Genomic DNA, 14,976 nt, shown 5'->3' on the forward strand with positions numbered 1-14,976 from the left:
AGTATTGGTAAAAATTATTCATTTTGGCTGTGTGGTTCTTGAGTTTAAGGTAATAAATATATTTATTACCTTACGTATAAATATATTTTTAAAACATTTATTATTAAGAATATATAATATATGACTATTTCATTAAGAATGAATACTTTATGGTAAATTTAATACACATATAAACAAAATTTCTCATACATTAAATAAATAGACTTGGTAAAATATATAAATTGAACACATCTATTTAATTTTATGTTTTATGAAACAAAATAACTGGAACTATGGAACAAAACAAAATATTTAATCATGTGTAAATTGGTTAGCAAATCTGAAGCAAACAACTGGAATGATATTTATTGACTACTCGTTCACTAATTCTACAAATCAGAAATTTTGTCATAGACTTAATTATAATGCATATGTTATAGAATTCATCACTTACATAGAATAACTATTACTAGGTATAAGTTTGTAGTTTTTATTCTAAATAAATAAATTAATAATGCCTATATTTTATTTATGTCAATAGTTATTATTTATTTATGTATTATATAATTATCCCATGTTTCCTACAGTTTTTCTTTTTCTTCTTGTCGTTTCATTTTCTATAAATATTTGTCCATTTATTGTCTGCAGAATTATAAACTTATTCCTGTGAATTTTTTTAGATAATAATCTTTCTTCAGCCTGTCTCCCATCATTATTTTTAATTTAGATTAATTTTTTTTTAATAATTAAAAGCTTTTATTTAACATGCTTTAGGAATAATCACATCTTGCAATTGCTATATCTTTTAATCTATCATATGAAAATCAATGAAATTTGGTACACGTATGTAACTTCGATGACAATACAGCACTACGGTGTCAGAATTTTGTATGATCCACCCACATGCCCCCACGCGCTACTCCTACGCTAAATGTATGCATTTAGTTGAAAATTTTCATTTCTCATGAACTATCGTATGAAAATGATTGAAATTTGGTACACGTATGTAACTTCGATCTGTAAAAATAAATATTTTTACTTTTTTTTAGTCTTAAAAAGAAATACAAAAAAATTACAAAAATATATTTGATTACATATAAAAAATTATTTTTTAAAAAAGCTTTGATTTAACTAATATTAATATTAACATTAATAAAAAAAGGAAACAAATTAGAAAAACCCTCTGAAAAGTAAACAATAAGAATTAAATCAAATTCAGAATTTTAAACAAAAAAATATCATATATTAACAAATATAAAAATGCACTGAAAAGTAAAAAATAAATTATAAAAATATCTAATAAATAACCAATAAATAAATGTAATAATTATTAAATTTTAAAATTAAAAGTAATGAAAATATTTAGTTAAATAAAAGCGTAGCGCAGTTTTTATAACAGTGTTTTCGAATAAGTATTTATAAACATTTGCTGTATTTTAAAATATATATTTTTTTTTAATGAGGTTGTTTATTATATGTATATACTTTATTTATCTGTAATAAAATAACTCAAGTTTTAATTCTTTGATGGTACAAATTTGCACCGAGATGACCTTTAAGGGTTAATAAGATTAAAAATAAAAATTAAATTTTTAAATCTTTCACAAAGTTATTACATTTTGACGGTAATCTGAAAAATGATTAATTATTATCATTATTATAATTGTAATCGTAATTATGAATTCATTAAATAAAAATTCATAATTAATTAAAATGAAACTTTTAGCGGAAAGAGTGCATTCAATTTGGCTTAAATTACAAGCAGAATTCGAAGATGAACTTCAACTATATGAGAACACGTACAAAGAAAGCAAGTGGCTGCATTTTCCCACCCACCGGGTTGGTCTAGTGGTGAACGCGTCTTCCCAAATCAGCTGATTTGGAAGCCAAGAGTTCCAGCGTTCAAGACCTAGTAAAGCCAGTTATTTTTACATGGATTTGAATGCTAGATTGTGGATACCGGTGTTCTTTGGTGGTTGGGTTTCAATTAACCACACATCTCAGGATTGGTTGAACTGAGAATGTACAAGACTACACTTCATTTACACTCATACATATCATCCTCATTCATCCTCTGAAGTATTATCTAAATGATAGTTACCAGAGGCTAAACAGGAAAAAGAAAGGGTGCATTTTCCCAGATTGTTACTTGTAGCTAGTCAGTCTCAACTGGAGAGGTTCCAGCAGACCTTTCCGCCTCCTTGTATCATTATTGAAAATGAAAATGAAGATTAATTGTTGTAAAAATAAATCTTGTGTTGTTTTAAATAAATTATAAAAACTGCACCACGCTTTTATTTAACTAAATATTTCATTACTTTTAATTTTAAAATTTAATAATTATTACATTTATTTATTTTTTATTTATTAGATATTTTTATAATTTATTTTTTACTTTTCAGTGCATTTTTATATTTGTTAATATACTATATTTTTTTGTTTAAAATTCTCAATTTGATTTAATTCTTATTTTTTAATTTTTAGAGAGTTTTTCTAATTTGTTTCCTTTTTTTATTAATGTTAATATTAATATTAGTTAAATAAAAGCTTTTTTAAAAAATAATTTTTTATATGTAATCAAATATATTTTTGTAATTTTTTTTGTTTTTTTTATTCACTTATAACATAAAGTTAAAGGTTACATGTATGAAATATTAAACAATAATTTTGTAGTATGAGAAAAGTACTATGTTTAGTAAGGATTCAAACTAGAACCTTCTAAATAAAGACTACAATGGTTTGATCATTAAAACTAAATGGTTAATGGGTATCCATTTCTGCTCTTGGATTTGAGTCATTATTTGATTTAAGAATTTTTTCCTAACCTTTATATACCATACTTAAAAAGTTAATTCTCTCATATCATATATCTGATTAAATTACTACAGTCCTCTTTTATGAATGATTTTAACCATTTTTAATTTTTACAGAATTAATTGTAAAATGCTAAATCTTCTCATGTTTATTTGATTAAGACAAAGTCAAAATTATTTTTCCTATTTTTAATTTCTGTATTGAAGCATTTTAAATAAATTGTTTATTTTCATCAATACGTAATAAATTATGTTGATGACATCAGTAATGAGATAGGTCTGCTACTCTATAGATAAAAAAATTTGTCTGGATGGATCAAGGGAAATCATAGTAAAAGATTGATCTGAAAATCATTTCAAAATGCATAATTGATAATAAAAATGAAAAACAGACGTGATGAGAGTCATTAATTAATTGTAATAATAACAGCCACAACAACAATATTAATTTATTTTTCTGAAAATTTACATGATAAAATTAAAATAAAATGAAAACAAAAATAAAAACAAATTCCTTTTAAAAAACAAAACTTTTAGTACAATTCAATAATCTTGACCAAGGCCATCACCCAGGTTGGGAGTTTATCAATAAATTATCATATTGCTATCCATCTCCACCCACAGACATAATCAAGCATTGATAACTAAATTAAATAATAGTTATATTAAATTTTTGCAGTATAAATTGAAATTATTTTAATAATATAGAATAAATTTTCAACTGCATTTTCATACAAAAATATAATATAATAAAAAAAGATAGTTGTGCAATGTGACAGGGAAAAAATTCCTTTATATCCTTCTATATACCTCCACTTATTTTGCCTTTGGATCAAATGACACACAGATACACAAATACAAGGGATCTAAACGCAAAACTTGACATTTACCTTTTACAGCATTTTCTTCAAACTAAATAAAACTGCCTAAACAAACAGTTTTTGGTTTGGCAAGATAAGATTTTTTCTATTAGTTCTTCAGGACAAATTTTTATTTTTTAACATGAAATAAATGTAATATTCAATGTAAATTGGTAGTTATTTTGGTTTAAAATTTGAAAATGTCGAAGTATCCATATTTTATTTTTATTTTTCTGTTTAATTACCAGAACCACCACAAGATATTATTTCAGAGGATAAATGAGGATGATATGTATGAATGTGAGTGAAGTGAAGTCTTGTACAGTATCACGTCAACCCTTTTTGAGATGTGTGATTAATTGAAATCCACTACCAAAGAACACTAGTATCCACGATCTAGTATTCAAATCCATATAAATCAGCTACATTATAGAAATGTCTTAATTAGTATCTAACACTGTGTAAGAGATAAGGAAAATAAAATACTACTGAATGTTATTTTGAAGATGTTTTGTTTTACATTCTAATAAAAAAAAATTACAAATAAATACATTTGTTACAAAAAACTCAATAAATTAAACACGAAGGTCATTATTCATCTCTTGATGTTCGCAGACTGGATCAAAATCTTCTGTTCTACAAGCTGTCATTGAGGTTAAATAATGAATATGAATAAAATGGAAGATCGGCTATCTCAGACCATAATGGTCCATAGTTTTTTCACAGCATCTTATTTACATCATTTAGTTTTTACTGTTTTATTTTCACTCCCTTTTGTAATGTCAATGGATAATATCGGCTATTTTGTTTCATCAGAGATAATACTTTGCCAATATCTGATTTATAGAATGGCTCTCCTCTAACAAGAACTTTGAAACCTTGTGAAATTATTTTAAGTGTTATTATGATTCTTGAGAATTTACTTATTTAAAAATGCCAGTTGAACAGAACTTTCAGGATATTAGTAGTCTCAGTTTTCCTGTCACATATTTGAAACTCAGAAATATTAATCACAGTACCACAATGACTGAAATTTTTTTTTTCACCGATTTTGGCCTTATATCTCAGGATCGATCAAATCGATTTTGTTCAAATTTAGAATCAAATCGTTTTTGAAACTGCTCATTACACGATGAGATTACAGATGAACATGAGATAAATATTAAAAATTAAAAAACACGATTGCAAAAAAGAACATTGCTTTTTAATATATGAAAATTAAAGAGCGTGCGAATTACAATTTTGTATTTAGCACAATTTATTTATTTTACACACACACACACACACATTTGTAAAGCTTATGACACTCCCGGTAACATAAGGATTCCGACGTGGGGTCATATACCTAAATCGGTTCAGCCATTGAGCTGCTATGGTAGACAAACACACTACACTCTTTTTGGGCAGTCATGTAAAAATAGATCACGTTCGACAATAATGTGCGGTAAAACTCATGATAAAATCAAGCCAAAGCTTCCACATGAACCGATTTGTGCAAATCGGTTGATAAAGAACTGAGATATGGCTAAAATTGTTAAAATGGATCGCAAAAATGATGCAGTTTGACAGTTTTGTGCCTGTTCAGTAATTGATAATAATATAAATTATTGATTATTTTTAATACAGTTAGTGAAAGAAGGGAAACGTGGCACAAAATTCTCAGACCGTGTAATTTTTGCTATCCACTTCAACAATTTTAGCCATATCTCAATTGTTTATCAACTGATTTGAAAAACATCAGGTTGGATTATATTGGTTTTTTGTTGAACTACATTATCTATTAGGTCAAAAACACAGTCTCCTGGCAAGTAATTATATGCTGTTACGGGGAGCTTGTTCTATTGAATTGTCATTAGTAGGAACATCATAAGCAAGCCTCTTTTGGCACATTATAATCAGGGTTGAATTTTTGTTCTAGCCCCCACATCCATTGGAGACCAGTTGAAATGTATCTATTCCGGGGATATTCTGAATTTTGTAATCTGTGATAAACTGATATTTCTCAAGAACCTTTTGGACAATTGAGTTCTGAGCATGTATAACAGAAAATATTTTCTTTGGCCAGGTCCTCTTGTCTTTGTTGGCCTCTGTGGCGCAAGTGGTAGCGACTTGGCCTTTCATCCGGGGGTCCTGGGTTCGAATCCCGGTCAGGCATGGCATTTTTCACACACGCTACAAAACATTCATCTCATCTTCTGCGGAATAAATTGCTTGAGTGCGGACCCGGAGGTAAAACAAACCAAAAAAAAAGTCCTCTTGTCTTCAAAAAAGATAACACCCTTGTTTTCAAAAAAGCAAGGGTAAAATTATACATGTAAATTTGTCTTGAATAGTATATAGCTTGTTCAAGTATCTTTGGTAGTGGCATGTTTTTTTTGATAATCGAAACTAAATTTCATAACATTAGAACTTTTTGGTCACTCAAGATTTAAAAAAAGTGTTTTGCACATAATTTATTTAAACAAAGTTGTATCATATGTTCTGATTTTTTGTCATGGACTTCAGTGTGTTTAAATGCCTTCATCCATAATTAAAGAATAAATTTATTAATAATAATTAATTCACTTGTTAAAATAGTAGCTAAGAGGACACCTGGATTCATTAATATTAACAAGAACAAAAATCATATGCTAATATTGAAACTGAACTAAAATGGGATTATCTGATTGATCAGTTTAAGAATCCACTTTTGCTCCTCACTGAAGGTAGGAAATGTCCAGCTTTGCATCTAATGCAGACATTCATACACTTAAATCAATACAAAATGTCAAGTTTTTCTGTAAAACAGGTTTAATATTTGGTACAAACCTTTTTAATTGTAATCATCCACTCTTATGTCCAGTTTTGCATCTAGACCCCTCAAAAAAAAAAAAAAAAAAATATATATATATATATATATTTATGCACCTAACCTTTTTTATTTCTATTTTTCCTATTTAGCCTCCAGTAATTACCTTTCAGATAATACTTCAGAGGATGATATGTATGAGTGTAAATGAAGTGTAGTCTTGTACAGTCTCAGTTCGACCATTCCTGAGATGTGTGGTTAATTGAAACCCAACCACCAAAGAACACCGGTGTCCACGATCTAGTATTCAAATCCATGTAAAAATAACTGACTTTACTAGGACTTCATCACTGGAACTCTTGACTTCCAAATCAGCTGATTTGTGAAGACTCATTCACCATCAGATCAACCCGGTGGGTTATCCACCTAATCTGTTACCTGTATCATATAACTCCTACATAACTTGATGATATATAACATATAGAAGTTTTTCATATACTAAGTTTTTAAAAATTAATTTCTTGTACCATATTTTTCCCTGGACTTAATGCATTGCGATCACACATAGTATGAACAAATCACAATTAATTGTGGGTTAATAATGATGTATCACTATGAAGTGGGATATACATCCCAATTTCTTTTATTTAGGAACTGTATCACCAAATATTTTCTCAAATATTCTCCATTAAAGTATTCCCTTCATATTTAAATTAGAAATCTACATCTCCCAAAGCATGAAACATTTCCCTAACATTGCACTTGAAACATATATATCTAATTTATTTCCTGTTTGGTTAAAATTAAGTGGTAACAAAAATCCACTAGCCTTAAAAATACCTTTAAAAACATGTTTTTGTTACTGTCATTTACATAATTCTTGATTGCTTATCAGTACTCAATATAGAATATTCTAAATAAAATTGTGTTCTGTTACATTTCTTTCTTTTTTCAGTGATGGTACTGCTATTCTCACTTTAACAATTTTTTTTTATGGGAAATGTGTATTCCAATATCTTCAAAATGTTTAAAGTTAATCTTCAACGTTAATAAAAACAATGTATTGCATTTAAAAAATTTGATTTGATTTATCATTTCAAAAGGCTATAATTTATTTATATTTTTCCTAATGTGTACATTGCAATTTGCTCAACAAGTGAGCAATAAGCAACTCTCCCGGCCGTGAGATGAAAATTTAATATAACTGGTTTTTCAATTTTAAGATGTGGGCAGTTGATTTTTTTAAAAAAATTTTTTGATTATTTATTTGTGTATTGTAGGTAATAAATTTTTCTCTAAAATGCCTCTGAAGAAAATTGAAATTAGTTTTTTCACAATATCCCCCACCTCCTTAACAAATCTTGAAAAAATAATACGATCAATGCCACAAATATAGAAATATATGAGCCAAATTTGAAGAAAATCAGTTCAGTTAGTTTTTTACTAGGATTTAAACCTGAGATCCTTTGCCTTTGAAAATCAGTTATTAAATAAGTGATTTGCAATGATGAGTTTTACAACTTGACAGGCTTAGTGGGCTATTCCAAAATTCTATAATTTAAAATAATGTTTTATTTTTGATCATCACGTATATAAATAAAGGCAAAAATATTTATCATGATTGTCTTCTAAACATTCTAAAAATATTAACAAATTTTTAATTTTGGTACTTTTTGGTAGGAAGAACATTTAAAGTTTATACTTATTAAAATTTCAACATATGTTTTGTTCAATGTGGTAAAAACTCAAACGTAATTAAGTCACGTATCACTTTCATCATTTGACTGTTGAATTGTGTTTAGGATACAAGCCAGTAAAGAACTGTTTATCCCGAACTTCTTTCTGATTTAAATAAAATTTAAAATATGTAATTATATTAAAATTATGGAATTACTAATAGTTATATTAATAATCTTTATAATGGTAGTTTAATTAAAACCAGGTAGTAAGTACATTTCACTGAGAATTAATGAACAAGTAAAAATACTACTAATGTAGCGCGTTCAGTATATTTCTGCCAAAAAAAAACGGTCACAATTATTTTTTAACTGTGCATAAGGTAAAATTTATTTAGTTCCCCATTTTTAGATTTACTCTTCCATTACGTTCTTCTAAGCAATTCATGTACAGTTCAATTTAAGCAGCAGCGTGAACTCACCTGAGACTGTACGTGACAATACATGTCATCCTTTGAAGTAATACCTTACGGTGGTTCCGGAGGCTAAACAGAAAAAGAAAGTAGGAAGCAGTCTAAATTCATCTAATTTACAAGTACTAGAATATATTTAGTAAACGGTATCTCATTAAAAAAAAAAAACTCAGTGTTTTAATTTTATGGTATAACCGTTTTGATTTTCTTTACGTTGGCATTCCTGTAGATTTTTAACGTTGAAGTTGGATTGGATGTTTGTAAGGTTAAGTGCTGTAAGAGTTGTTGGGGGTCTAGGGTTTCATATTTAGTTTTTATGTTAATCTTCTGCAGTTATGGCTGATAAATTATTTGAATGTTTATCTTCTCAACTTCCTCGTATTAGAATACCGACAGATAATGATAAAATATATAAAGATGAATGCGTATATTCTTTTGATTCTCCGGTAAGTGTGTTGGTTTTCTTTATTGAGAAGGTAATCTTAGGTTATTATGCGGTAAATTTTGCCATCTCATTTGTATTGCACATATTAAATATAGTTATTTTTGTTTTCATTTATGTATACTTTTGATTTTATTCGTATATACATATATTGTTGTATAATGATTTAAAACGAATTGTTTTATTAATAATAACAACGCTGCTAATGTTTACACCATTTGTAATTAATTGTATTAGTGTTTTCTTTCATCGGTATTCCTTAATTTAACATCTGTTGTAGTTACAAAAGTATTTTTCATGTAAAATTCGATTGTATTAATATTTTGTTAGATTTAAAAAAAAGTATTTTATTTTTGAAAACCAACCAACCTTGTATTAAATGTAAAATATAGGAAGCAGTTTAAAAGTTTTCCATTTGATTATTTCATAATCTTATTGATTAAATTAAAGTTTCAACTGATAGTATTTTTTATCAGAATAGGTATAATTAATGTTTAAAACTAATACACACAGGTATCAAACAATTAACAGGACACTATTATACTGACAGAAATTTAAACTTTATTGTTTACATATCATCATCATCATCATGTTTTTAATCTTTTATTAAAGAAATCACAATATGTTTTTATTCATTATGTGATTAGTGGTTTTTATAGCTTTATTACATCATTTGAACGTGGTGTTTTTTTTGCAATTTTAAACACTTGGTTGATGAAACATCTAGTGTTTATTGAGAGTTCCAGGATCAATTATTTGTTTGGGCTTAATGTCCTTTTTTCATTATTTATTGCCTTGAACAGTACAAATTTTTTTTTTGTGATTCTATTCCAATAAAAGTAAGTTGTTACTTATGATATCAAATTTTAAAACTGCTCTGATGATGTTACAAAACAAATTTGGATTCATGTTAAAATATTCTTCTTTTAAAATTAACAAGTACTAAGATTTTACAGATAAAAACTCTTGGTCTGTGCCTTGCTACATTTACAGGAGAATGTGATCCCGCATTTATTATTCAGTCACATGTACAACAGTTGCAAAAACATAGATGGGAAGGATCATTTAACATTTTTTTGCATTCCCATTCAGATTGTTTAATCAAATGATTCACTCTAGACAAAGGAAAGTTGATGTATTTTAACAATATGATTTCATTCATTTGTCTTATAATTATAATAATCTTTCTCTTGTTCCTTTACTCTGGTATTATCAGTGTTGGACATTGTAGGTTAGATGTCCTTGAAAGTAATCAACAAAAAAAAACAGTTACAAAGGTTGATTAAAATTATTGAAATAAAAAATAATTACAAATCAAACTCTGACTTACAGATTTAATTTTTAACATTACGAATTAGCTTATATATAATTTTAAGAATTATTATAATAGCAAACAATTTATTTTGAACAGAGGGAATTATGTTTTTCAGCCAAATTTTCAGTAACTTGTTTGAGGTAAAGTTCCACCACAATTTATAAGTTCTTGTATTTTTGTAATTTATCTTTTATTAGTTCTTTGTAAATTTATCTATTCCAATGGATATGAATCTAAGAAAGTATACAGTAAATGGTTGCCCTTTCCCAGGGCATGTGCATGATTTGATAACAAATGGTCAATGATATTAATGTGTTTGGATTCTATTAATGATATTTTAAAGAAGTTATTTTATACCAAAGAATAAAAGAGATTTTGAATGGAAGAAGAAACCCCAATATTGCTTAGTAATAAGGAAAAGTAAAATTAATCTTAGTCTGATGTTGACCTGAATAAGTACGGTAAAAGATGGGATGAAAGTTTTTATTATCATAATTTTTCAAAAATTGTTGGCAGTAAGAAGGATTGTTGGTAAACAAGAAAATTACTGATTGAGGAGAGTATGGGAGTAGACTTTACCACATAACACAAATGCTATTTAGAAGTGAAAGAATGTAATTTTCTCAAAATTTGTTACAATTGGAGAGAATACTCCATACAAATAAAGTAGCAAATGAGAACCACACAACAGCTATACGTAACTATATAAAACATGTGGGATTAGTTTATTCATATATTGCTAAGGCCACATTTGCCTGGAGAAGGAAGAACAAGAAAAGAAATCAATAAAAAAATATTTGGTATTCCCAGTTATTTAGAAAATTTGAAGACTTAACTAACAGAATCTCATACTATGCTACATATCCATAAACTTTACAGTTGTTAAAAAACAACAAAATTTAAGTGCTTCATCGTTTAAGGAATGCTATCATTATCCTTTTAAAAATTGATGAATCATAATGCAAATCAGACCCAGGAAATGCTACACAAAGGTAGACTTAATTACATGATAAATTTTCTGCTTTGAAATGACCAAATGAAAAGAAAAATTGTTCTCTTTTGCTGCAGTATTGAAGAGAATAAATAAATTAATCAAGAATAAGGGGTCATATAAATTATTAAATTCATAGATGTTTCATCATTATAAATATTTACTAGTAAAAATAAATTTTTCTGAAAAAAAAATTAGTAGTGTTCAGATTAATTGCTTGTAGTTGCAAGTTTAAGAATATTCCTATTAATTAATAATGGTTTATATTTATTTCAATAATTTGGTCTTTATTGCACCTATTATTGATAATACTATGTATTTTTTTAATGCTATGGCATTTACTGTAAAAGTGATGACTGCTGTATGTGATTTATTGACCTTAATCTGCAGGATTTTTTTTTTTTTATGCAAGAGAAAGTCGTTCAGATTACATTAATTAGTTTTTTGGTGGGGGGCAGAAATGTTTTTACTGATTGAAAGTAATCTTTCATTTAACAGTGCCAACAATTTCTTAACAGTATTTCATGAATATTGTAAATAACTTTTTAATAAATCTTTATGCGTGTACTACTTAAATATTTGTGTCTGCAAGAAATTCTGTTAGTTGAACCTACATAAAATAGGTAAAATGAAATAAAGTTTTCCTTCACAAAACAAGGAAAAACAGAAATATCTTCAATTATAGCTTAACAGTAAAAGTAATGATCGAGTTCTGAGATAATTTTAAAAAGAAGCAGAATTTTTTACTTTGATAAAGGTGAAAACATCCACAGATTTAGTATTATTATGAGGCTATAAAACACTCAAATAATCTCCTTGCCTAAATGAAGTAGTTTTTCCAACACCATTTTCTTTCCAGTTTTATTAATTTTCTAAAATTATTTTTATTAATACATACTGTCATGGACTCATCGCTGATTTTGATGAAACTTGGAATGAACCTTATTTAGGACCTAATTAAAATTATTTGTCAGAAATACCTTTCACCTGACTTACATCGCTCGTAAGTTACACAATATTCTCACCAAAAGTTTCATAATCAGTAGTGTATAGCGTCATGTATACATTATTTTTGGATTAAGTAATTTGGGTGTATCACCAGCTTGAGTGCTCAGTGATAAGAGTGAGTAACTGGACCGAAGGTCCAATCATATCTGAGAGGTATCTGTTGAGAGCCAGACTAAGAATGATTCCTGAAAGAGGGCAGCAGCTCTTTCAATAGTTGTTAAGGGTAACTTATATATTTAATTGCCCTTAAATAAATATAGTTACTTAATTGCCATATCAACATCACTCAATCTTCTGAGTACTGCACAACTGAAAGCAATGGAAAATTACAGCTGTTTTTTTTTTTCCAAGAAAATGTATCTGTCTGCATTTTCATGTAACAAAGAACAAAGATGGAAGCACCTTCCTTGGTAAAATATTCCGAAGGTAAACTAGTACACCGTTTGGATCCGGGTTAGAACTACTAATACTAAGGTAGGGGTCATCAGAAAATTAAAAAAAGTAGCATTCTACGAGTTGGAGCGTGGAATGTTAGAAGTCTAAAAAAAGTTGGTAGGTTAGAAAATCTTTATTTAGTTATTTTAGTTATTTATTATTATTATTTATTTATTTAGTTAGAAAATAGGTTAGAAAGTATTTAAAATAGTATTTCAAAAAGTTTAGCAATAGAATCATTGTAATTAGGATAAAATCAAAACCTAAGCCGACAATAATTTTTATCTATATGCCTACTACATGTGCCCATGATCAGATTAGGTAGAATGTATATATGAAGAAATTGATGATGCAATTAAACAAAGGGGATGGAAATTTAATAATAGTTGGTGATTGGAATGCAAGCATTGGAAAAGGCAGGGAAGGAATTATTTTGGGTGAATACGGGCTGGGCAAAAGGAATGAAAGAGGGGACTGACTTATTGAGTTTTGTACGAAGTATAATTTAGTAATTGCCAACACCCAGTTTAAAAATCATAATAGAAGAATAAACACATGGAAAATATCTGTTGATACTGCACGGTATCAGATAGATAATTTCATGGTTAGACAAAGATTTAGAAATCGACGACTGCAAAACATATCCTAAAGCAGATATTGACAGTGACCATAATTTAGTGTTAATGAAATGTAAATTGGGATTTAAAAACCTGAAGAATAGGTCTCAGATGAATCAATGGAATTTAGAGAAGCTTGAAGAGAACTGGTAGAAAACCTTGATATTAGAGGATATATTTCAGCTGATGGATGTACGTACAAAGAATAAGAATGCTAGTGATGAAGAAGGTAAAAGGAACTATCGACAGTTAAGAAATACTATAAATAGGAAGTGAAAATTAGCAAAAGAAGAGTGTATTAAAGAAAAGTGTTCAGAAGTGGAAAGAGAAATGATCATTGTAAAATAATCATTGGTAAAATAGACGGAGCATACAGAAAAGTTAAGGAGAATTTTGTGGTACGTAAATTAAAATCTAATGTGTTAAAAAAAAAATAGTACATCAATTTATAATACTTAAGAAAAGGTTGATAGGTGGGTGGAATATATTGAAGAGCTATATGGAGGAATTGAATTCTGGTGTTGTAGAGGAAGAAGAAGAAGTCAAAGAAGATGATAAGGGAGATACAATACTAAGATTTGAATTTAATAGAGCATTAAAAGATTTGAATGGCAGAAAGGCTTCTGGAATAGAAAATACCTGCAGAATTTCTTTCCAATGCAGGTGAGGAAGCATTAGATAGATTATACAAACTGGTAAATAATATTTATGAAAAACGGAAAGTTCTGTCAGACTTCAAAAAGAGTGTTATTGTCATTAATCCCAAACAAAGCAGGAGCAGATAAATGTAAAGAATACAGAACAGTTAGCTTAACTGTTCATGTTTTAAAAATCTTAACTAGAATTCTGAACAGAAGAATTGAGAAGAGAGTGAAAGAAGTGTTAGGAGAAGACCAATTCACTTTCAGGAAAAGTATCGGGACAAGGGAAGCAATTTTAGTGCTCAGATTAATAGTAGAAGGAAGATTAAAGGAAAACAAACCAACATACTTGACATTTATAGACTTAGAAAAGGCATTCGATAACGTAGACTGGAATAAAATGTTTAGATTTTAAAAAATTTAGGGTTCAAGTGTAGAGATGGAAGAACAATTGCTAACATTTACAGGAACCAAACTGCAACAGTAATAATCGAAGATGATAAGAAACAGCCCGTAATAAAAAAAGGGAGTCTGACAAGGATGTTCCCTGTCTCTGTTATTTCTTAATCTTTACATAGAACTAGCAGTTAATGATATTAAAGAACAATTTAGATCTGGAATAACAGTGCAAGGTGAAAAAATAAAGATGCTACGATTTGCTGATTATATAATTCTAGCTGGGAGTAAAAAAGATCTAGAAGAAATATTGAATGGCATGGATGAACTACTGCATAAAAAAAAAACAAAAAACAAAATGAAAGTAATGAACTGTGGTAGAATAATGTTGATGGACTGCTGAATATAAAAATAGGACGAGAAAACGCTATGGAGGTAGAAGAATTTTTTTATTTGGGAAGTAGAATTAGTAAAGATGGAAGAAACAGTAGCGATAATATAAAATGCCAAATAGCACAGGTGAAACAAGCTTTCAGTTAGAA

General features: G+C 28.1%; 1 protein-coding gene across 1 annotated transcript in view; it reads left to right on the forward strand.

The window, feature by feature from the left end:
* Positions 1 to 8,814: 8,814 nt before the first annotated feature.
* The window catches only part of Usp5 (ubiquitin specific protease 5), a 56,485-nt gene continuing 50,323 nt past the window's right edge, over positions 8,815 to 14,976 (forward strand). Inside the window, exon 1 of the mRNA XM_075380847.1 lies at positions 8,815 to 9,035. Within this exon, the coding sequence (XP_075236962.1) occupies positions 8,925 to 9,035 (111 nt within the window). The 5' untranslated portion in view covers positions 8,815 to 8,924. The remainder of the gene's footprint in view (positions 9,036 to 14,976) is intronic.

This window comes from Lycorma delicatula, chromosome 13 (genome assembly GCF_047948215.1).
Source record: "Lycorma delicatula isolate Av1 chromosome 13, ASM4794821v1, whole genome shotgun sequence".
Lineage (NCBI taxonomy): Eukaryota > Metazoa > Arthropoda > Insecta > Hemiptera > Fulgoridae > Lycorma > Lycorma delicatula.